At 39.8% G+C, this 24,225-nt stretch overlaps 1 protein-coding gene across 4 annotated transcripts in view; it reads right to left on the reverse strand.

The window, feature by feature from the left end:
* The window catches only part of Pde11 (Phosphodiesterase 11), a 646,106-nt gene that overhangs the window by 57,851 nt on the left and 564,030 nt on the right, over positions 1-24,225 (reverse strand). For all 4 annotated transcript variants that reach the window (XM_075879467.1, XM_075879468.1, XM_075879469.1 and 1 more), the window contains exons 10-16: positions 19,161-19,224; positions 14,734-14,781; positions 13,208-13,351; positions 11,594-11,737; positions 9,430-9,576; positions 9,032-9,139; positions 8,058-8,167 (exon numbers count right to left, since the gene is read on the reverse strand). In XM_075879467.1, the coding sequence (XP_075735582.1) occupies positions 8,058-8,167; positions 9,032-9,139; positions 9,430-9,576; positions 11,594-11,737; positions 13,208-13,351; positions 14,734-14,781; positions 19,161-19,224 (765 nt within the window). The remainder of the gene's footprint in view (positions 1-8,057; positions 8,168-9,031; positions 9,140-9,429; positions 9,577-11,593; positions 11,738-13,207; positions 13,352-14,733; positions 14,782-19,160; positions 19,225-24,225) is intronic.

Genomic DNA, 24,225 nt, shown 5'->3' on the forward strand with positions numbered 1-24,225 from the left:
ATGTACTGCTAGAGCCACACTTAAATTCACTGTATTGTTTTTAAGAGTACAAATAAACTGCAATATTTTTCAAAATGCATGCTGCTAAATGCGTATGGTTTGTTGTATATTTCTATAACTGTGCTCGTTTGCATGGTTTAAGGGGAGATGCGGGTCGAAAAACGCGAGTTTTTTTCAAAATTGCCGATTTTTTAATTTTTGCCTGTTTTGACAAGATTAGTACCTCTACTGTATGAAAAAAATATTACAGGTAGAGAATTACCGTATTTACACGATTGTAAGACGACTTGAATGTAAGACGACCCCCCCAAAATCGCATCTCAAAAAAAAAAAAAAACCTACGTGACCTACGCGACCAACAACGATCGATCGCGTAGGTCAGTCACGTAGGCTGCAAGCTTCGCCTCTAGTTCCGAAAAGCGGCCAGACTTCGGTCCGCGAAAGCCACGGCGCTTGGAGTCGCACGAGAAAATTTCCTCGGGCTGAAGCCGCCACTTCCGCACCACACATTCACCGATTCCGAACTTTCGTCCTCATGTCACGGCACTCATGTCAGACAGAAGTGACTCGAGAGAGCCGGTCGTGGACACAAGCGACAGGAGCACGCGGCGACGCGCCCGCTTAGAAAATTGTATCACATAGAGGATCTCTTCCGTCAACTACCAATACCCCCCTACGGCGGCTCTTCCATCGATTACCGGTGCTCCCTCAAGAGCCGTGCGCTCGTCATAAAGGCACTCGTAATGCGCGCAGTAGATGCTAAAAAAAGAAAAGCTTTTGTATAAGCACGCGGAAAACTATGCGCTTTGGGTTGAGCGGGAAACTATTCAAGATGACAATACATGGTTCGATTTCGATTCTAAGGTACATGGTTCGATTTCGATTCTAAGATGACCCCCCAACATTGGATTGTCAAATTTGAAAAAAAGGGTCGTCTTACAATCGTGTAAACACGGTAAGTGGAAATGCCTTAAAAGTTCATCTAAATAGCACAAGGTGCCTGTTAAAAGGTCGAAAGTGTGCTTTCTTCAAGCACCTTGCCGCCGATAATGCGCCGCCGCTAGCCATTGTAGATCGCATGAGTCGAAGAGTCGAGCCTCACTCTTCAAATAACAAAAGTTTCTCTCACTGATGCAGTGCAAGAAATAATAAAAAGAATCACTCTTCTGTGCGTTTTTTGAGCGCTGCGACTGGCTTATCACATGGTACGAATCAGGGACCGCCATTGGCCGCTGCGCGCTTATATGTGCTGTGAAACCTGTTTGCGGGGTCTATGTCTTGTCGAGCAGCGCAGCTGAACAATGCTTTTCTAGTGTAATTATCTCCGTTATGAATGAAAAAAGGCATTGCTCGCAAGTGAAAGCCGTTGTGCGGCGCGCTCTCTAGGTATAGGCTACGAGCAGCTGGTCCGATTTGCGGCAGTTGTTGGCTTGCAAAAGCCAATACATCAGAGTCATTCACCACCGTCAGCCTGAAAGTTCATGATGAGGCAATGGATGACGTCAGCACCAATCTTGGGAGGTCGAAAGAGCTAGCAGTGAGAGTACTTAGCAGGGACGACACATTGCCATTATGTACAACGGTATGTGGCACAAACATGGCTGCGAAATGGCATGACACTGGACTTAATTTGGATTTCGCAGTCCTGTCGAACTTCTTCCTAGCTTGCAGTTGGCACAAGGCTCTGCCAGATGGAGCGGAAGTTTGGCAAGCGTTTCATGGCCCTGTCTGTGAGCGCAATGTCTGTGAAGAGTCGGCTCGAAAAAGACGAGAGAGACAAACTCATGGTACTGGTGTATTTTAGTCGCAGTGGACACTACGAAAAGGGTTGTTCTTTTTGGTGTGCGAATTTCATTTGATTTAATAATATCTTTCATAAATAAAAACTCAATTTTAACTTTAAAACTCGTTTTTTTTTTTTTTTCAAAACACAAATTTTGCCATTTCTTCCAATGTGCCCCTCCTTTTTGGGGCATTTCTAGTGTTCAGATCTGCGTGAAATTTTGCCCAAATTTTTTCCAAAGTATGACAAGTGCAATTATCTAGTTTAAATTTCAACATTTTATTGTATAATAAAAAAATTGTATGTATTCCTTTACTAGGGCAGGCGAAATATAGACTTTTTACGTCTATTATTTTTCACGCATATTACATATTTTGTATGTGCTTTCTAATTAGTTATTTACATTCTAGACTTTATTTGAAGCATTATGAACTATGAATGGTAAAAATTACAGAAATTTAGGAATGAAAAGAGGGGGGCAAAAGGGTTAAAGTTTTCACTTTGTCATGTTGCAGAGCTAAAAGTGTGTAACTTGCCAGAAAACTAATTAAATATTTGAAATCAGCATAAACAGTTCCATAAACAGCTCAAGTTTCATTCTTCTGGGGTGAATATTAAAGAGAAAGTGTCTTCGAGTAGCATCTCCCCTTAAATCCCATTAAATGATAGAAATCAACAGACTAAATATTGAACAAAAGATCAGTTTTAGGACTCACAGAACTCACTATGTAGTTTGGAGCTCAAAAATTAAGGTAATGAAAATCTAAAAGCCATGTTCCTGACATAATATGTGGGGTTTAACATCCCGAAACCACCACATGATTATGAGAGACACCGTAGTGGACGGATCCGGAAATTTCGGCCACATGGGGTTCTTTAATGTGCATCTACATCTGAGCACATGGGCCTACAATATTTTCACCTTTATCGAAAATGCAGCCACCGCAGCCGAGATTCGATCCCACGAACTGTGGGTCAGCAGCTGAGTACCTCAGCCACTAGACTACCGTGGCGGGTCCCATGTTCCTGTCATCCCAATGCTGGATGAACCGCTCGATACCAATACAGCTGGCGGCACAAACAGATACTTGCACTAAAGTTCCTTCAAGTATCCGTATCATAAAATTCTGATACACTGATTATCAGACATATAGAAACGTTCCCGCACATTTATTGAAAGTTTCTCAGTAGAAAATCATCGCCATGTTTTACCGAATTCAACTGAAGTGAAGTTCACAGTGATGCCTTAGAAATAGCAAGTGGAAGAAAGCTCGAGTTGAGACATGTTCGTGAATATGCAGATGAATTTTCAGTACTAAGAGAAGATGTTTGATGATTTTTGGAAGTATATCTTTAATGTAGTTGATAACCACTGAACTGAGGTTTCAAGCATAATCAATGAAGCCAAGACAAGAGCCTGGGAGAACTGCCCTACAATCTAGGGATGCAAAAGCTTGTGCATCATCACTGCAGTCCCCACAGCGATGTGAAGACTACAATAGATACACTGACTGAGATAAAGAATTCAGCAATTTGTGTTAGTATGTAAAAGCAAGCTATCATATTCAATCAGAAAACAGCACAGTAAAAACGATGATGAAGCAAAGAGTGAGCACTACACCTTGCTTCATCTTTCTTTGTACCATTCTGTTTTCCGATTGAAAATGTTGGCTACAACTAGCCAACAAGTTCACCTCATTATGGTGATGTCACGAGAGATCGAGCAAGCGTGTCCAGGCGACATTTTTTTTTTGTCTGATTTTCTTATATGTTATGTGGGTATATTCGAAAAGCACGGAACCGAAATTTTTTTTTCCAAAATCAGATCCCAGCGCGCCAACAAAATGTTTGAAGGCGGCAGCACGTGCGTCTCAGTATTGCTTGCCACAACATTTCCTGATTTCACAGGCGAATCAAATGCACGATGTAAATGTTGTGTCAATTTTTTTTACTTATTTTAATATGCATCACAGTGAATTGCATACATGCTTTTCTTAAGCTGTCTGCAGAACCAAAAAAATCTTGAAAAATGGTAAACTCAATAAAAATAAAAGAAGCTTGGTATCTTTGCTGCGCCTTGGCACATTTCTTATTTCAAGCAAAAACTTCAGAAGAAGTGCCAATATCGGACAATATCTTTTCAAAATTTTTCAAAATTCCTGCAAAAGATTGTTTTTCTAGACACAGTGTGATATAAGAAAAAAATAGTTGAAGAAGCCAGTTTTTTCAAAAAGCCTCATTTTCGAAAAAGAAAATAAAAAACTCAGTCCCCATTTTAACCAATATTTTTTATCGAAGTCCACTTTTGTCACTAAATACACGGTTTCAATATTATATGTCCTAATTTGCTTTGTTCACAAAATATAGCGAGCCAAAGTGGCCTTGCTGAATGCGCTGCCTTAATTGCTGTGATGACATCTTTTGGCTTTTGGACACTTGCGCTGTTTCTTTAAAAAAAGAAGAAAAATAGTACGCAACGGTTGGTACAAGCTATGAAAGATTCACGTGCGTCTTTTATTATGGTAATGACAGAGAATGTGTTTTCTCCTTTGTATTCTCGGATTAAAAACAGAATTGGGCACTTCTTTTGTTATTCGAACAGGTTTATTAGAATTACCACTCGGAAAGGTTTAATTTCTGTCAGCTGGTCAGCGGCAGTTCTCGCAACGGACAGCACATATTCACTCGAATGACCGCATGCACATATCCAAAGATGCCTTAACTGAATTCCCAACACACACGGCACTGATTTCCACTCCACTGACTTCTGCTGACGATGCTCCTCGATGGCTACAGCGGGCACATCAACTGAAGTCACATTCTTCAGCTTGTCATTAACTTGAGACACCATCTCAAGAGCTGACTGAAAGGAGTCTGTGCTTCCAGACCTCAGGTTGTGCAGGAATGCTTGATGCTTAACGAGTCCGCCCACACCGTCAGAGGCATTCTTTCTATGCCCGGTAGTAGAATATAGCCACCTTGCGGACATGCACTTGGGGCGGCACAACTCTTAAAGTCGATACCTATTTTTAAAATGGCTCGCTGCACCATCACTGACATATGCCACGTGACAGTAGATGGCCACTCTCTCATCTAAAATTTCATGCACTCTACCTAGGTTGTCACAGGCATGTGCTGCGTTGTGATGCACATCGTTGCCTATGACAGCAAAACTACCTGTGGTTTTCCTTGTTGTGGCGACACAGGTGAAGATGGAGATTTGATTTTTATGCCAATGGTCCCACGGCATTTCATTTGAGAGCAGGGCAGTCCATTCCAATCAATCTGGACCTGTTTTTTTCTTTCCTTAAGATTGTCTAATTCGTTTGTGAATGGAAGATGGGGCTTCAGTGGTGAAACACCAGAAGAAATCTGGACAACCTGTTCAAGTCGTCAATAGCTCCTTCTTCCTGAAGAAATGTCTGGTCTGCTTCATCGTGGTTCTCACTGGATGAAGAGAACATTTCTTTGTGGCGCGTAAAAAACTGCTGGCAAACCTCGTCAATGTCACGAATAGCCTCAACTAGAGCCTCCAGAAAGACGCAACATTCAAAACATTTACGCAACTAAATATTTTAAAGATGATAGTCTGTTTGTTCACCCTTAACCATACCCTAAATGGCACCAAACGATACCCCAAGCGGCCGATGCCATCTGCAGCACTCGCCAATATTTCTGAAGATTTAGCCTTCATACTTGTGCGATTGTCAATTAAAATGATATTATTGCGCATATCTGAGGCACCATAACAACACGTCAATATTCTGCATGTTTGTCTTTTTACTATAAAACGCATACACAAGTAATTCTAAGGACCGTAGCACTTATCTCACTGCCCTGATGATGCAATGCTTGCACAAAAAGGCAAGTGTTTCCAACGCTTTGCTAAGACAACACAGTGGTGGCACCTACCCGTCCCCTTGCGTTCTACACCTTATCACCTCCGAGACGGGCGGGCACGCCACGCGCTTTGTTTTCCAATATAACTGCCAGAAAGCACTCATGTCTCACACGTGACGTGACTTGATGCATTTGTTCGCCCACGCTGCATGCTTGAGGCACTCTAACGCAGTGCCTACAGAATATCATTCACCAATTTCTTGCACAGAACATCAAATAAATGTTCTGTTCATTCTCTCCAGACGCAAGACTATCCTCTTTCGACGACATTCGCATTGTATCATGCAAATACGATGCCATTTTTTTCCTAGCAATCTTCTTCTTGTGAGCATGTAAATAATCAGCACAGAATACTCAGTCTGAGCTACGAGCCCCATGCATCGCGTATAGTGAGCAGCTATACCAATTCGAGATGTTTGTACAGAAGTGCGCCGCACTCGTTCTGTTATTTTTTCTATGGCACTGCGGTGACCCAAGAATGGCTCAGAGTTTCACGTTTTAAGAAGAGCACCATCTAAAGTTCTTACTCTGATAATATGTGGCCCACGTTGTGCGTCAAAGGACAAAATCCATCTGGTGCCACCGGCGCTCCTCCGCAGTCTTCTATCCCAGCGGTGAAGATCGCATTTCGATGGTGGCAAAGTGGTAGAGGTGAGAGACCTTAAATTTAGGTGCACTTTAATGAACAATAGCTCGTAGAAATTTATGGAGCCCTCTGCTACAGCGTCTCGCATAATGATGCAACGGTTTAGCTACGTAAAACGTGACCTTTATGTTTATAAACGGTCAAAACGCCAGGGTAAAGGTCAGGGTAATACAGGAAGAAGTTATTTGAGAGCGACATGACAGATGTGACAACGGGAAACAAAACGAATGACTCGGTAGATGTCTGAAGTAATTTCTCCAAAATTTTAATTATGTACGTTGTGCGTTGCACTACGTGGTTGAAGGTTCTCGTATCTACTAAACGGGGTGCATGGGAAACAGGAAGTGAGACAGCCCCCTCATAACAGCACACCTAATGATTATGCAAGCCGGCAGTTGCGGATAAGGCTTTCTTATCACCAATTACATAAGCTGTACTGTGTGTGCCTGGTTGGTTTTGGTAGGTTCATCCAAAACCTCCTCTCGCGGTGCTTCGCATAGTCTCGACAACAAAATAATATTGGCGTAAGTTCACGTTGTAGCCTGTGAAATGGGCACGCATCATCACTTTAGAGGGCGGCCGTCCTCCGGTCTGGCACGCAGGCCCCACCCTAGATCCAATAACATTTTGATACAGTTTGATTCAATGCAAGCTATCAGAATGAAGTTCTTCTGCTGCTGCAAAAAATTAAAATTGTAGGTTTTAATAAAATGCAGGCTAATGGACAGGCAGTAAGAGCCATGAACCAAGCACCCTCATCAAGGGCTACTTTGGCCCGTTGTATTTCGTGAACAAAGGAAATGAGAACATACAATACTGAAACCATGTATTGAGTGACATAAGTGGACTTCGATAAAAAAATTTTGGATAAAATTGTAAGTGGTCCTATTTTTATTTTATTTTCCAAAAATGAGCATTTTTGAAAAAACTTGTTTTTTAACAATTCCTGTCTTCTATCACACTGCTCTACGAAAACAATATTTTGCACGAATTTTCAAAAGAAATTGCTCGATATTGGCACTTTACTTTTTTTTAATTTTTGTCTGAAATAAGAAATGTGCCAAGGCACATTAAAGATACCAAACTTTTTTTATTTTGACCCAGTTTGTCATTTTTTCAGAATAATTTGGTTTTTCCAACTGTTTAAGAAAAGCATTGATGTAATTCACTGTGATGCGTAATAAAACAAGAATAAAAAAATTCGACACGATGTTTACAGTGCACATTTAACTGTGCACTGTAAACAAGTGCAAGCAAGTGCAAGCAAGTGCAAGCAATAGCGAGACGCCCGCGGCGCCACCTTCAAACATTTTTTTTTGACGCGCTGGGATCAGTTTTCGAAAAGAAAATTTTCGATTCCGTGCACTTCAAATATACCCACATAACAGATATAAAAACCAGACAAAACTAAAATATCATCCGGGCATGCATGTTCAATCTCTCGTGCAATCAACCATTATAAGCTATATTAGTTAATCATAATCACTCGATAGAACATTTTAAACAAGAGTTGCAGTGGCTCGTTACACCAAAAGATGTGGGGAAGTGTGAAAATGCAGCACTTGGCAAATTTTTTATAGCTGTGAACGATTATAGCCTTTTAAAAAATGTTGAAACAATTTTTCTGAGATAGATAGCCTTGTGAACAAGCTTTTGAGCTAAATAATTAAGAAATAATTTAAAAGACATGTTATGATGTAAAATATGCTGGCCACTGCATATCCTTACTTGATCTGGAAGGAGTTGTTGGTGCCTCTGTGATCTAAATCATGGCATAAGCAGGCCACAATGAGGCCAAAGGTCTCCAGGTCCCCAAGAACTTCATGAAGTTTAGTGTTCTGGGGGCAGAAAGCGACACTATGTTAAAAACACAATATAAACAAAAATGGAACATTGTAAATGCCCACCACCTGCAGATGACTACTGCTCGCAAATATTCAGTCTTTTTATTCTTCTACGAAGGCAAATCATTGGCACTATGACCTAGTTGCACTAAAATATTTCATCCAGGTGAATATGAATGAAAACCTTAATTTGAAACAAGATTTCTAGACACTTCTGTTCTGCAGTGAGTTCCTTGGGTTAAGAACAATATCTTGTTGAACACGTTATGCAATAACACTTAGTGTGTGGTGTATCTTGGGCGACGAATAAAGTTCGTTAATTTGTATTGCATTAGTTGGTATGTATGCTACCATAACAAAAAACACAACAACAAGAAAAAAGAGACAGACAGACTGTTCGTCTCTTTTCTGCTACTGTTGTATGTATTATTTACTAGGAGTACCCAGCTTGGTTGTAGCTTTATTGTGTAGATCTGAGCGATATATTTACATTAAAAAGAGGGAAATGCGCTGCAGATGGTCAATATCAAAATAACAACCTGCAGCAGAGTGCCTTTTTTTATTATTTAAACTTGTGCACCCGCACTATGCAAATCAAAAGCAAATGTTTCTACAGGCTGCATTTAAAAAAAATTCTTCTTCATAAGAGGCAGCAGATAACTGTAATGACTAAAACAGTGTTCTCATTACATTTGTGGGTCCTTCTACAAATTATTCTACAGTCTATAGATGTGGAGTCATTGACAAAAATGAATGCATCTACAAGAAGCTTCAGGTTAAGCATGCCATTAAAAAGAAACAGCAATAAGATTTTTTTTTTCTTCTAGTTGATGACAGTAATAAAAAATATTGTCTTACAGTTAGGATGGAAAACATCATCTGGCCAACGTTGAAAGCATGCCGCCAGTTGTGGTAGGATACCTTGCGGTAGTTTTTTTTGACACTCAGGAGCCACCGGCATAACACCTGAGAACCAAAAAAGGACAGGCAGTAAAGTTGTGATGCAATGCAACACATCCACGAAAAATGCTGCTAGAGAGAAATTTGCTTCTACAGCTACTGAAAATGGGATACTGCTAGAAATGAGCCATAAAGGCAAGTTCTGGCACACAGTATCAATTATACAAAAAGGCCTGCTCAATCAAAATGATGAACATGGTAGTACTGTTGCACAGAACATGTGCATTTTGAGAGAGAAATGCCATTGAATAGTACACACATCTTTTGAAGTGGTTGTGAAATACTAATACACACACCAGGTACTCAATGTGGAATCGGTTGAGGAAGTCCAGTTCGAGGAAGATACGCAAGCAGGCCTTCAGCATGCCATCATCATCCAAACTGAAGTCATTGAACTTGTAGTCTTGCAGCCGCAGTGATTGCATTGATGGAAGAACACACTCCTGCGCAAGTTTTACATGAAATGAAGTGAGCAAGAACACTGCAACCTTTGTATATTGCGCAGCTTGTGCTGAACAGTACAGTTACTGTATTTACAGTGAATCTACAACATATTAAATTTAATTAAACCTCTTCAGTTGACTGCTTGGTGACCATTGTTAACAAGCTCAACTAATATGCCTGTCATTCATAACAACTGCACGAAAGAACTTGATATGTACCTTTACTGCTTACTTTGTAAAATTCAACATTAAGCAAGCATATTAACCTTCACTCTTCTTAGAAACCAAACAGTGCTACAGACGGCAAACAGTGCATAGATGTAAAATTTTATACTCTAATCGATTTATGGTTGAACTCCTTCATAAGACACATGTACCAGGGACCATTCCTGTCGCTTACATGAGGTGTATCTTATAAGCAGGGAACCATGTTGTCATTTTCTGGTCAATGCCTACTTTGATATAGACATACTAGTGTCACCTATATGCATTTGCCTCTTACATCAGTGTCTTCAGTAAAGGTATACACAGTATAAACAAATCCTCAGTCTGACTAATGTCTGCCTTTCGGCAGTAAGCTCACTACAGCTAAGATGTTTCTAGTAGCATTTACACCTATTTCATTCAGCATATAAAGGTGCACAGTCGACATATACAAGTTAATTGATAAAACCAAAGAGTATTTCCTTCAAAAGTTGAAGAGCGTATGCCTAGTTGTATCCAGCAAACAAAGCTTACCTTCGAAAATGACAAGCCCAGCTTTCAGACCAAGCAAGCTCATAAATGGACTGGTCTCAAAGGAAGGGCTATGCCATAAATGCAGTGCACAAGAAAGCCGCATACAGCAAAAAATGCTGCCACCTCTAAAAATGACACCCAATTTGACATGCCCAATCACAACATAACTGCTAGATTGTAGTATACCCAGAGCAGGTTTCCTCTAATCGATCCTCTAGTTAAGTAATTGCCAGTCCTGTAATCTGCAAGATTCCTTGAGCTGAAGTGATTCAGAATTGGTAGATGATGCATAGTATAGTAGTTTACGTGATGTGCGTATGACAGTTCACAAAGCTTCAACTGTTCATTGGTGCATCTATCACCTAGGTAAGTGTTATCCCTCATGTTGGTTTTTGTTCACTGCCAAGCATATATCAATATAAGCTACTAAAATGTATATTAAACGTGGTTTTGAAGATTAGTATTCCTTCGCTGTGTCATAAAATTGAGATATGATAGCACAAGCACCGGCACCTACAATCAATTCTACAGTTGCAAATGAACTGCTGTAGCAATGATCGATGCATAATACCAAAAGACAGCAGGAATCGATATCGTGTGCAGTGCATGCTACATATATATATATATATATATATATATATATATATATATATATAGACGTAGCGAGGAAGGAAGCGCACTGGCTCCGTAATAAAAACGGAAGCGAGAAAGCACGACTTACGAGGAAACACTTTTATTAATCACATACCTTTCGGCTGGTGGGCCAGCCTTCGTCAGTGTGACCGTGTGTGTGTGTGTGTGCGTGTGTGTGTGTGTGTGTGTGTATATATATATATATATATATATATATATATATATATATATATTACACACACACACACACACACACATTCTGTGAAGAGAAAAACCTGGACACTGGATTTAGAAAGGGCAAATCATCTTTTTAAATGGAGGCTTTTGCACAATAAATGCGCGCGTCGGCACTGTTAATCCCATATCATTTACAGAATTAAAATAAATATTAATTGGAAAGCATCAATGTCTTAAAAGGTCCCTCATTGGAACCCAATACAAATTTCGGTGACACTAGATGCATCTTGCCAAAATAATTTTAAAATTTTATTATTATTCAAATTATTCGAAGGAATTAAACTGTCCTGTTGCCATGCGGGTAACAGGACTTCGATTGGACAATTGAGCAAAGTTGCACATTTGTAAACAACTTCTGCAAGGAAGCTCAAAGCGCAAGAACTGCTGCTTTTATGCGAAACCAACTTACACTGAGCTTTAGAGCCTCTTCAAGGGGGGCAGATGCGTGGTAGGAGAGTACCTCAAGTGTAACTCGTTGCTTGGCCATGGCCTTCACAACCTTTTCATACATCTGTGTGTTCTGGATGCCCAAGCCACAGAAGATGGCAAATGCCTGTGCGTGCATGGCGAGAAAAAATGAAGCAATCACTGGATGAACAACAAAGCACTGAGCTATAGATCAGGCAAGCAGTAGTAAACAGTGAAGTGGTTCCACAGTGGTTATGAAAAGGGGAAGAGGGACATGGCATTAAACATGACGCGATACAATTTTTCTGCATTTGCCTTTAACACTTTATTGCAAAGCAAGCACTGCAGGAATCATAAAAAAGCCGGTATGAATGAAGTGTGATTATTTACAAGTGGGTGAGTCAGAGCAGTTGACCAGAAAAGCAGTGACTGAATCCTGTACTCAACACTAAAAACATATTATTTTCTTTTCTGTCTTGCAGCAACTGTGTTGTGACAATATTACAGATGCACTCAACATGACCTCCTCTACATGATGTCATTGTCTATTTGCATTCAGTTGAAAAGACAGGAATTACTTTCTGAACTATTAAAGGGACTGTCTACCGCTCAAAAAAATTCTGATTATGGCACAAGTGAAAAGATCGTTCCTCACATCAATGGCAACGAGCATGCTTTTGTACGACAAAAAAAGGAATTATAATTTTGACTTCATGTTCAAAGTCAACAAAAAGTGACCACTAGTGTCACCCAACAGCGAATGTGGTCAATCTTGACAGTCTATTGGTAGGACAATAAATCCTCGCAGGAAAATTTAGTTAGCCTAAAAACAAACACGTATAACTTTAAATGCTATTTTATGCACTTGAGGCTGCTTTAGGTTGCGCCATAGTCTAATTTTCGCTTTTTTTTTTTCTCACATGTTCAAATACCCGCCCAGTGGCACTGCCGACAATGTGTTCGCTTGCCTGCATGCCTGCCTGCAAACGGCGGAGAAACACGAGCACAGCATCTGCCGTTGCTCATGAGAACAACAAAAACGTGTGTGGGTGCCTAAAACAACCCCTAAGGTTTTTGTTTCATTAATAAACAAAACTTGATGAAGCCTGCAAAAAGCGCACATAGTTTCAGTTTTCTACTTTCGCCGGCACCGACCAGTGTTGTGGGCATTCATCCCACCGATGGAAGGAGACAAAGCGCAAACAAAAAAATTATATTTAAAAATTTCTACGCACTTTCCAGAGAAATTGCTTCAACGTTAGAAACTTTACATGGTATGATTTTTATTGTGCCACAAAACAGGAGAGCAATGAAGGACGGCAGACAGTCCCTTTAAGCGATATGTTCTAGTTTAATGAAACACCAATGCTGCCAATAAAATAAGTAAATCTATAGATTGGCAACAGTGCTGCAATGTTACTCTGGAAGTCCCTAACAGCCTGATCTTTACAGACAAATAGAAACGTGGATTCATTTAACTGCACCTCCCATGTACACTGTGCTCTTAGCAAAGTTGCAGTGAATGATCAGAACACATAAGTGGGTGAAGCACAAAGCAACTCAAAATCCCAACATCCGCATGAGAATGTATGAGTTAAATGTACAACCAAATCACCTCAAGAAGCTGCTCGTCATTTTTGTTGAATGGCTCGCCATTAAGTTTATTGATGAGCTGGGCCACCCCTAGGACTAGGCGATTGGCATTGTAAATTGGAATGCAGAGGATGGACTTGTGTCGGAACGAGCTCCCTTCATCCACCTGCAACATCAGTGATGTTAAAACAAGCATGTCAGCAGTGGTGGTTGCTCCTTCAAGAACACAGAGCAATCAATGTGACTCTTCAAACAAGGTGATAACTGGGTGACTTCAAAATAGTATCATGCATTACTTGAGGTTCACTTTGCATTAAAACACAAGCAAGTTCAAGGAAGGGCGCAACACTTTTAGCAATGTGAAATTAATTTAGGTCAAACAACTTGTTGGATAAGCATCAAAATAACACGTCAACTTTTTTTTGCATTAGGCTTTAACTGTAGAAATCTAGCTCAAGCTTATGGGTGAATGTTCACCTGTGAACAAAGATACATAGACTACAGGAGCACGTATTAAAATTGTTGTCTGAGCTATCTAGCAGTGCCTAGACAGCTTACTATATTAGACGACACAGATAGCAATTTCAAGACATACTCTGTGTTCCACATACATTTGCTCACGAGTGTACATCTTAACTCTGTGTCAAAATATTCCTTCCATGCAGTAGAAACATACTATTACAGTTTTTTTTTTTATAAGTGGCACTGGTAATCAATCCACATGTATAAGTTTATATAGCTCACTGTAACAAAAGGAAAACATGATGATATGTGGGATTTAATGTCCAAAAACAAAAGGAAAACACGTTTATTTTCCTTGCCACGGTGGTCTAGTGGCTAAGGTACTCGGCTGCTGACTCGCAGGTCACGAGATTGAATCCAAGCTGCGGGGACTGCATTACCGATGGAACCGGAAATGTTGCAGGCACGTGTGCTCAGATTTGGGTGCATGTTAAAAAACCCCAGGTGGTCAAAATTTCTGGAGCCCTCCACTAAGGCGTCTCTCATAATCATATGGTAGTTTCGGGACAATAACCCCACATATATATATGTATATATATATATATATATATATATATATATATATATATAAATCAATCAATCAATCAAAACAGGTCTAATAATGTATTTCCTCAGCGCACAGACACAATGCAGATAAATGAAAGAAGTGCTAAGCATGTGCAATCTAAGCTATGTTATCGATTTTGTGAATTAAAATAGGTTGGAAACTTGAGTGGGACTAAAATTACATTTAAAAGTTGGGTTTCAGAAACGTAGGTAACAAGTCTTTCTAGTTGTGTTTGCCTTATAGAGTCAAACCTTTATATATAAAACACTGAGTACACAAAGATTATATAACATTACATATGTTTATGATAAACACAGTAATAAACACAGGTTGTAAATAGCTATTTTTCTGTCCAATGCAATTTCATTATCTTGAGCTTCAACCATCTTATAGTTGATATTAATGGAAGGCTCATGGTGACAAAATGAGAAGACTTATTCAGAGAACTTAGATCACTTTTGATAATACTAAATGCAGACCTTTGGATCAAACCGGTCATCCTTATAGGCATCAGGTATGTTGAGGATCTGCAAGATAAAACGTTGAATTTTCTACATGGACATGCAATGTTCAATCTTTATTGTTGTGTCACTAGAACATGAAGCCATTTTTTCCAGAAGGTCAAAGCACTACAGCAGAAGCAAGGCATGAGAAAACAGTGCATTAGGTTAGATGGACAGTTTACTAATAACTACATTCAAATTTCACTTAATATCTACAAATATTTCACACACCTCAACAATAACATGAATAGACTTGCAGAAGGACTGAAAGCTGGGCCAGTTAGTGACAGTACTTGAACATATTGTAACACAATGCACGACTACGCGGACACAAAAAAAGAAGCGCTATGGTTCATCCCTTTTTTTTTTCTTGTGTCCGTAAAGTCGCGCACTGTGTTAAACTATGTTCAAACGAATAGACTTGACTTGGGGACAACAACCACTCGTGGCTAGAGCAACGTTGCAGCTACAGTTAACAAAGATGGTTGCATGCATGGGCATCCGGAACAGAGGCAAGGGGAGGCAATAGCCCCCCCCAAAAAAAAAAAACAAATTTCAGAGGATTGCGAGCAGATTTTCCACATTACAAGCTATAACAAATCTAGACGGTCAATGACTTGACTATCTTTGATGGCTATAGAAGATAGCAGATAACTCAGATAAATATTTCATGTTTTATTTTTTTTAACTCACAGATTTATACAATCTGGAATGTGAACTTCAGTTTTCAGAAAAGTGGCAGCTGCATTTACCAAAAAATCTTGACCACTACACTTCATTTGAAGTGTGACAGTTTCTCGTGACATCGCATCTCCTACCCTGTGAAAACTACAAAACCTTGTCATCACGTAAGTTCCCAAACTTCACCTATAAATCAGACACTCAAAAAGCTTGTAGGCTTGTACAAGTTGCATGCTGTGCTTTTTTGTCGAGCTAAAGTATTGCCCTCAATGTTGGTCCTTAAAAAGAATCAAATATAAATTAAATTGCTTTACCATTTTTGGGAGTGCAGTATTCATGTTGCGTGCATGTTTAATCAATGTTGCAGTAATGTCATAAGCATTAACATTTCAGAATAAAATACTGCTGAACGTGGACGTTTGTTCTTTCAGGAATGTGTCAAAACACTTAGAAGCGTCAAGTACTGTCTGTATCACATACATATATACAGAAAAAATTTGAAGAGGCAGAAGTTAATTTACAAAAGAAAAAGGACAAACTTTACAGTAACTAATATGTGCTCATTGATCATTTAGTAAGTAAAGTAAAACCGTTTTACAGGCTATGCATGGAGATTCAGCTCAGACTGAACTGCCTATCGAGATTTCGCTAGTGTTTAAAAGAAAAACTTGGTTAACAAGCCACTTGGGATGGTATATAAAAAATGGCATCAGAAGATCAGCCAATAAAAAATGTCGTAGAAGGTGACACCTACCATAAAGTTTAGGCACAGCATACAGTCCGATCAATAACAGAAAGCAAAGCAAAATCAAAATAGCGTGATTTGTCTCCCCTGAAAAGATAATCAAGCTTTGGCCCTATGAAAGTCTTCTTTGTTCTCCAAAGCACCACAGTGCAGTCGTGCTGATCTGCACAATAATACACCTATCTGCATTTGATAACAACGTGCCTACACTCGAACCGTGACTGATGGCGATCAATGACAAGAAAGTGCCACCACACCTGAGCCGGTGAGGTACCCTACAAAACGGGTCAAAGCAGCCCCTGCTTTCACACTTTGGGTGGCACCTCTAGATACTCATTTTGAAAGGGCAACGCAAAGACACAGGGAAAGAAAGACAGAAGAGACAAAGAGCGCTGACCAACAAGTGATCTTTTGTTGCCAGGACCTGTGCATATAAACTATGTGCAAAAAAACCCAAAAAAACACGCGATTGTGAAGAGGTTACAAGCAAGATAACAAGGCTGGTTTTAACCAGTGAAAGAAAATAAGAAACTGAAAACAATAAAAACCTTTTAAGGAACTCATGCATGCGTGATGAGTGAGAAGCACCAGTCTATGATGAAACAAGAGCACAAAGAACAATGGCAATAAAAAAAAAACCTCTAAGATACATAATTTAAGCATCTTAGATGTATATTAGAGGTTTTGTTTGATTTTCCTTATCTTTCGCGCTCTTGTTTTCTCATAAACTGGTGTTTCGCACTCATCACGCATGCACGAGTTCCTTCAAGGTTTTTATCATCTTCAGTTTTTTATTTTCTTTCACTGGTTGAAACCAGCCTTATTATCCTCTCAACAATCGTGTTTTCTTGTTGTTTTTTGTGCATATATATGCACAGGTGACGGCAACAAAATATCAGTTGTTAATCAGCCCTCTTTGTCTATACTGTCTTTCTTTCACAGTGTTTTTGTGCTGCCCTTTCAAAATGAGTACTTTGAACCAGCTAGCCCAAACCAAAGTACTTCTCGAGCAAACCTCTGGACAGTCATGTCAATAGCTTTTACGGCCACATGTCATTAGGCCATCTTCGTAAGGTGCCATCGTTAAAACGTGCAGAAAAACTATCTGTCCTAATCATTTCAGCATGTTCAAGCGTCAGGCGCTGCGAAGTCCAGTGGTAGCGGTGCCAGCACACATGTGTTCTGACCCTTCTTCAGGTGAGGTTTCCATTATTTAGATGCTTAGAAAGATAGCGCCACAAAATCAGACACCGCAAAGGGCATTGTGTTTTTGACTTCATTGCTCACTATGTTTTGAATACACTGGTATGCATCCATTGAACTGGAAAAATTTACCATTGTGAGCATGCATGCATTTTGTTGAATGCACTTCCAGTATAGTGAACCCCAACAAGGTCGCAAATTCGACAAGTGGGAATATATTCATGATGACCAGTCCTGTATCTCGTTTGTGCTATCCATCATAGGGAACCTTGCAAAAGCGAAGGGAGCGTGCAGACGATTCCAGCCATCTTCCCACTTTATGGTGAGCTGAATATGTCCTCTCTTTATGTGAAGGCGACACGGCTACATGTTTCTGTTTTTTTTTTTTACAGTAAGCCCTTGCACTCGTGCTTGTCTCTGTGCGTGATTCAGCATTTTTTTGTGCATGGCTGTACGGAGCTGGAACAACTAGGACACTGGACGAGAGACCAACAAGTGGTGGGCAGTACATGTGCGGTTGCTCCACTCTGCAGGAGCGTAAGCGACATTCAGCTAGACAGGTGAACTTGTGAGCACGTGCTTTAGCCTGTAAATGTTTCCTAGTAAATATAGCCCTTTCATGTTTTCAATGTCAGCATTTCAATAGTTATCCTTCCAGCCAGTGCGTATATTTTTTAGTAGTATCAACCACCTGGAACTCTGTTAGGTTTGGATTGTTCGGTCCCATTATGAATACCCAACACTTTTTCAAATGTCCACAGATGTCTAACTGAATTTCATTCATCTGTCCAGCTAGCAAACGATTCTAGTATGGAAATTTTGCAGAATTCGACCAGCCTAGTGAAGCAAACTTTCTGCAACAGACAGTGCCTGAGGTTGTCGACACCATCAGTGAGCTACTGCAACACAGGGAGTCATGATCATACTTCTTCTCTTTACTTGAGATAAAATTGCAGTGAGAACAGCAAGCAACTCCCATTTCTCAAGATTATGACTTGGGTACAGTTTCTAGACAAAGCTAAAAACGTGGGCATTCCAAGATATTTGAAGTTACACCTTCTGAGTAATCCATAGTCACCAAATGCCACATTCGGCATCAAGAAATCAAGAAGGATGTAACACCTAGCAAGAGGACTTATAACTACCAATGGCTGTGCACTGGTGTTGATCAATTTGTGCGAGTTGAAATCTCACATGCAAGTAGACCGACCATGCACTGCTATTCACCAAGTGGTGCTAAGTTATTGCTTTTTGCTTATTATGTTTGTCAATTATCAGAATCCTTTGTATTTTTTCAAGCCTGAAACTAATTATTTATTTATATCTTTTTTTTTCATGTGCGTAATTTAGACAATAAATAGTGCTAACCTACTGAACCCCCCCCCCCCCCCCGCGGTTGCCCCACTCCCTTGAAAAAGGTTCTGCAGACGCCATTGGATGCATACTAAGACACTGACAATATGCATTATGCAAATTATCCAAGCGACGTGGATACTGATAATCAAGTAATTCAATAACTGTCTTGCACATGGGCATCGACAGGATTGTGTCTAGTGGGTGTTACCCCGTGTTGCATTGCAGGAGGGGGGGGGGGGGGACTAAGCACAAGTGTGGTTTGGGGGCTAGCCAGTGCTCTTTTTGCACCTCTGGCAGATGCCCATAGCATTTATTGCACACATGTTCTATAATGAGCATGAGGATATACATTCAAAGGCTAATTTATTTATGTGCATTGCATGAATACACCTTTCAATAATGAAATATTCATACATACCTGACCAGTTGCAACCACTGACCCTGTGATACCAGTGTTAATGGGAAACCTGCCTTCATAAGGGCTGCAAACAAAGGTAAAAAAAAGTCACACTTCACAGTATGCAAGTGAAAAAAATGGGTCGTAATGGTGCTTATATATATGACTCAGAGCTTTCTTGATGTATGGGTTCATAAAGTGCAAAAATCAAGGTCTGTGGCTGTAATATAGTATAGCTTCAAATGGTCCTACAGCCTATACACTTGCTAGGTGTAAGTGGAGGCCCACGAACAGTATCTTATGTGAAAATGTTCACATAAGTCTAACTAAGCATCTACCTATGCGCCATTCATAATTAGGGTGTCTGAACCAACACAACCAGTCAAGGAGAAGCCAAACAAGATAGACAACAGACAATAAGTTAGTTCATACAGACACTTATTTGTCTTGAAAATAGAAATACAAAACCGGGATAAGCTAGCATAAATTCTTTTAAAATGATTGATAAGATGTAATTATAAAGAAAAATGAAGATAGAACATCCTAGTTAAAGAATCTGAGAGCCACACAACACAAGTAGTACTGTGAAATTTCAATATAATGAATCTTAAAGGTCCGCTAAAAATCATTCGTTATTTTGAAAAGTTGTGATGAAAGTATTGAAGATTTGCACGAAAATTCTAAACGCAAACATGCAAGTTGCTTACCTGTTCTGTGCATACATATGCGACCGTGTTATGCTCTAATAAGCGTAAAAAAACAAACACGAAATATTATGGAACCAGTGCACGTTTGTTTGAGGAAGAGCACAATCTATTCTGATGTGGGCAGCTCGACAACTGAAAGACAAACCTTTAAATGAGCGCATTTTTTTTAATGCTCTGCGAAGCATCAACGTTAAATACCGGTTTTTTACGTTGGTTAGCATGCGCTGTTTCAATGCCGTCTTCGCTCTCATAGCCCTTTCCTTATCATGACAAATGGTATGGATCTTACCGGATTTCAGCTAAGCTCACGTGCATGCTTTGTTGTTGCACTTAGCGTAGTGTTCAAGCGTTAGTGAAGCATGCATGGGTAATTATCGGCTACTTCATCCCATAGGTCGCTCGCATCACATTTTTTACTGTCGTATCATTCCTTTTGTGCTGCTTCTGGAGCTCATTTTGAAAGTTCAACCACGAACCAAAGGCTAGAAAACAGGCATGCAACAAGCGCGCAGGTAAAGCAGTACGACAAAAACAAAGGCAACGGGGCAACGCCCGATGCAAAAAACAAGCACCAGGTGATGATGATGGCGATAGGTTTATTGCACATTTGAATAGAGCGAACAGATAAAGAAATATGCGGGCCTTCTGATGATGATGAAAGCAGTAGGTACTGAGCTGGGCATTTATTTCACAACCGCGAGAAACTTCTTAAAATTGCCACTCGTTATCTTCAAGTATTGTATTTGAATACATAAGGAGGATAAAATTTATAACGTTATTCTGAAACATTCCGTATTCTGAAATTCATAGTAGTGAAACATTTTTACATTATTCCAATAAACATTTGGAGGGGGATTTTTAAAAAAGTTGTTAACCTAGTTGTAAAAATTATTAATCTGAGGTTCCCTAAAACAAGATTTGACTGTACTCTAGTTCTGTGGTTCAACTTTGCTCGACTTTCTTTTCCCATCTCTCTGTTCTTTGAGCAAGATGCTTTATTCACTAGCCCACCTAACCATTCTTATATCATAGTACCGTATGATATTATAGATATCATATATAAATATTACAATACCAAAAATATAACCTATACTTTCATGTTTCTTTCAAGACTTTTTCTATGCTTTTTTGTTATACCTAACTTTGGTATATCTTTTTTCTTAAGTGTACTCACCTGGCCCACCACTCTACAACTATACCCTGTCTGTGTACTAATGTACTTGCTCTGTGACTTGCAAGTATTTTTCATGATGTACACATTTTGAATAAATTACTACTGGGGATAGTTCATAACACAAATATCATAGGAGAAATATTGGAATATGGCCAGCTGATATTTGCAGAGATTATTATAATTTGCTGAGATAATTATATTATATCTGCAGAGATAATTACAGTGACCAAGAGGGTGCTCTGGCCATGGTGCACATACTCCAAAGCCCATTCATTGGAGGGCAACAAAAAAAAATACTCATGCACTGTGCTTTGAGTGATTTTCGGAAACCCCAGGTGATCAAAAAACTTGGAGCCATGCACTATCGTATCGCTCACAACTCAGTGTGCACACTAAAAATTTCAACGCCTCAAAAAGACCGAAAACTGATTTTTTTTTTGGCCCAGTTTTTTCCAGCGCGACAGACATCTTACCCTTTGTAGTGTTTGTAGCTGCCATAGTTAATCTCAAAAGCACATAGTTATTTTATAAGAAGTATTTTTCGACTAGAAAAGCTCTAAATCTTGATGAGCCCTTTCATCCAGCAACGCTGACAATTGATAGCTATGCCAGAAACCTTTCTGGCAACTTGTGCAAACTGCGTTGTTTTGCTTTCACAGAAGTTCCTGTAACTATGCTTAATGATGTTTATTCTGAGCTTTACAACTATTTTTGAAAATAGCAAGCCGTTATAATGAGATGATGTGACTTTATACAGCTTCTCTGTATTTGTACCGCATTGTGTGCACCTGCGCCCAAGGTTGTTTTGCCTGTGTGGTGGATGGCTTGTTTCATCGTCGTTGCTCTCTCAACATACGAGCCAAGCCCAAGTCACTAAAAATGTCACTGCGCTTATTAGCGGTTGTGCCGAGTAGCAGCCCTAGCAAAAATTCTGATAGAGGTCTGAATCAGTCTGATACAGTTTCCTATAAGTTGTACCAGTCTTGTACCATACTGATACAAAGTCTTACCAGTTCTTATAGGAATCCACATCAGTCTGATACATTTTCTTACCAGTGCTACCAGTCTCATATCAGACTGATACACAGTCTTACCAGTGCTACCAGCTTTTGAATAAGTTTGATTGGTCATTTATATGGCATATATTAGTCTATAGGTTTTTAGTCTTTTGTTCATTTATCAGATCTTCATAAGATGCATTACTGTCATTTTAACATTAGTTCTTTTTTTGAACACACAGCCCACATATATGTGATTGGTCTCTTCTGCATGTATATTAGTGTATCAGTGTTTTCTATTGAACACTTGACGACTATTGTGTGAAATATTATGATGACTCAAAGAGTGCAACTGGCAGCTTTTGGATGCGTAGAATAAAATGTACAATGTTTCATGGTGGTGCATTATTGACAAACTGAGCTTTAAATATGCAAAGCAGCTTTCAGCCTACATGAACGCTTTATTCTGTGTACAAATGGGATTGCAGGTGCCAGATAGCAACACAGTAAATGCTGACAATGATAGATGACGTCTAGAAATTTCAAAATACTAGTATCCAAAGCTTATCAGATGACAGTATAAACGTAACTTGAAACAATACAAACAAAACTTCTCATCACAGAGCAATTATAACATAATTTCTAAATTTTGTGTTATAGGGCCAGTAAACATTCCAAGGAAGATAACTTAATAATCAGTCCACTACTGTGAAATGAGCTTGCTGATACAATAATTTTTCTAAACGGCGTGGATTCAAAAGCCTCGGGTGGTGCTGCAGTTTCTCCCTTTCACAACACAAGCCAACCCCAGCTGTCTCTCCTACATAGTGTTTTGCCTTTAATGACGAGCCACTACATTAGTGTCATAATCCATACTGGATGAGATAATTTAAATGAACAATGAAATGCTTCTTTGAGTAATCATTAATTGACCTCATAATCAAAACTTAATGCCTCGCAAATCCACTGCCAGAAATATTTCAAAGCAAGCTGAGGGGTTTATTGCGCACTTCAACCGCTTTCTTTTTTTTTTCTCGTCGGTCCCAACAAGCTGCGCCGAAAACTAATGGGAGGAATGGCAGTAAAGAAGTCCGATATGTAAGCACACATTATGAGCTAGAGCATGCTTAAAGAAACACAGTAGCTTTTTCGTGTTGCCATTCTCATGTGCGAGTGTGACTATGCAATGTTAGATTTTGGACAGTAGTGCCAGCATGTGGCAGCACACTGTGGCAAGGAGCACATTCGATTAAAATGCTGCTCTTGATTTATTTTGGCTATAGGCCAATAGCATGCTTTCAGTTGTTTTACACCACATACAGGCGTCCGAAAATTCTAAGTGAGCACAGTCATCTATATGAAAAAAGTTACTTGCAGCTGCAAAATTTGGCTGATATGTTGATAGCAGCATATGTTATTCACAGGTGTGTCTTTTCACAAAGCCCAAGCGGTGGCACAGACCTGCTATATTACTTGCCTGTAATCCTCACAAGACTGATAAATCAAAAACCATGTACTAATTATTGCTAAAGCATTTGACTGCAGAACACACACGCACACACACACACAAGAAACTGCCTATCATGAGAAAAGTTCAGTTGTGAAGAGAACAACAATAGAAAGGATCGAGCCAACATTTAGTTGTCCTACCTTGCTAAACTCATATTAGACTGGCTATATATGTCACAAGTTTTAAAAGGCTTTCGTACATCAGCAACATAGCAAACACATCCAACTTTCATGTGCAAACACACTGGCCACATCCTTCAAGCACAACTTTTTTTCTCTGTTTCTGAGCAAATACCAATGTGAGATGGGTTCTTGAATAGTTTTGATGTAAGCCTCACACACATGAGCACACACACAGAGCCTGGCTGTTTATTGACATGTACCAGTGTAAAATACATGCCATTGTTGCATTTAAAAAGTGTCGCTCATGCCAACATTGTCGCGAGCCGCATCTGCAGTCCGGTCGGAATCGCTGACCGAGTTTTCCTCGGAGCCGTAAGTGTGGTCGGGATCGGGATTTTCATTGCTGTCACCATGCCCATCACTCAGACTTCACGTGTCGAAGGCCGCTACTCCAGAACATCAATTACCAGCTAAAGACTGAGGAATACTCTTGCTGAGTGTAGCTGGTAGGCCGACTGCGCCTCCACCGCTCCTTGTCCGAGGTACTACATATTGCGATCCAGGCTCCAAATAGC

This window comes from Rhipicephalus microplus, chromosome X (assembly GCF_043290135.1).
Source record: "Rhipicephalus microplus isolate Deutch F79 chromosome X, USDA_Rmic, whole genome shotgun sequence".
In the NCBI taxonomy this organism is placed as follows: Eukaryota; Metazoa; Arthropoda; class Arachnida; order Ixodida; family Ixodidae; genus Rhipicephalus; species Rhipicephalus microplus.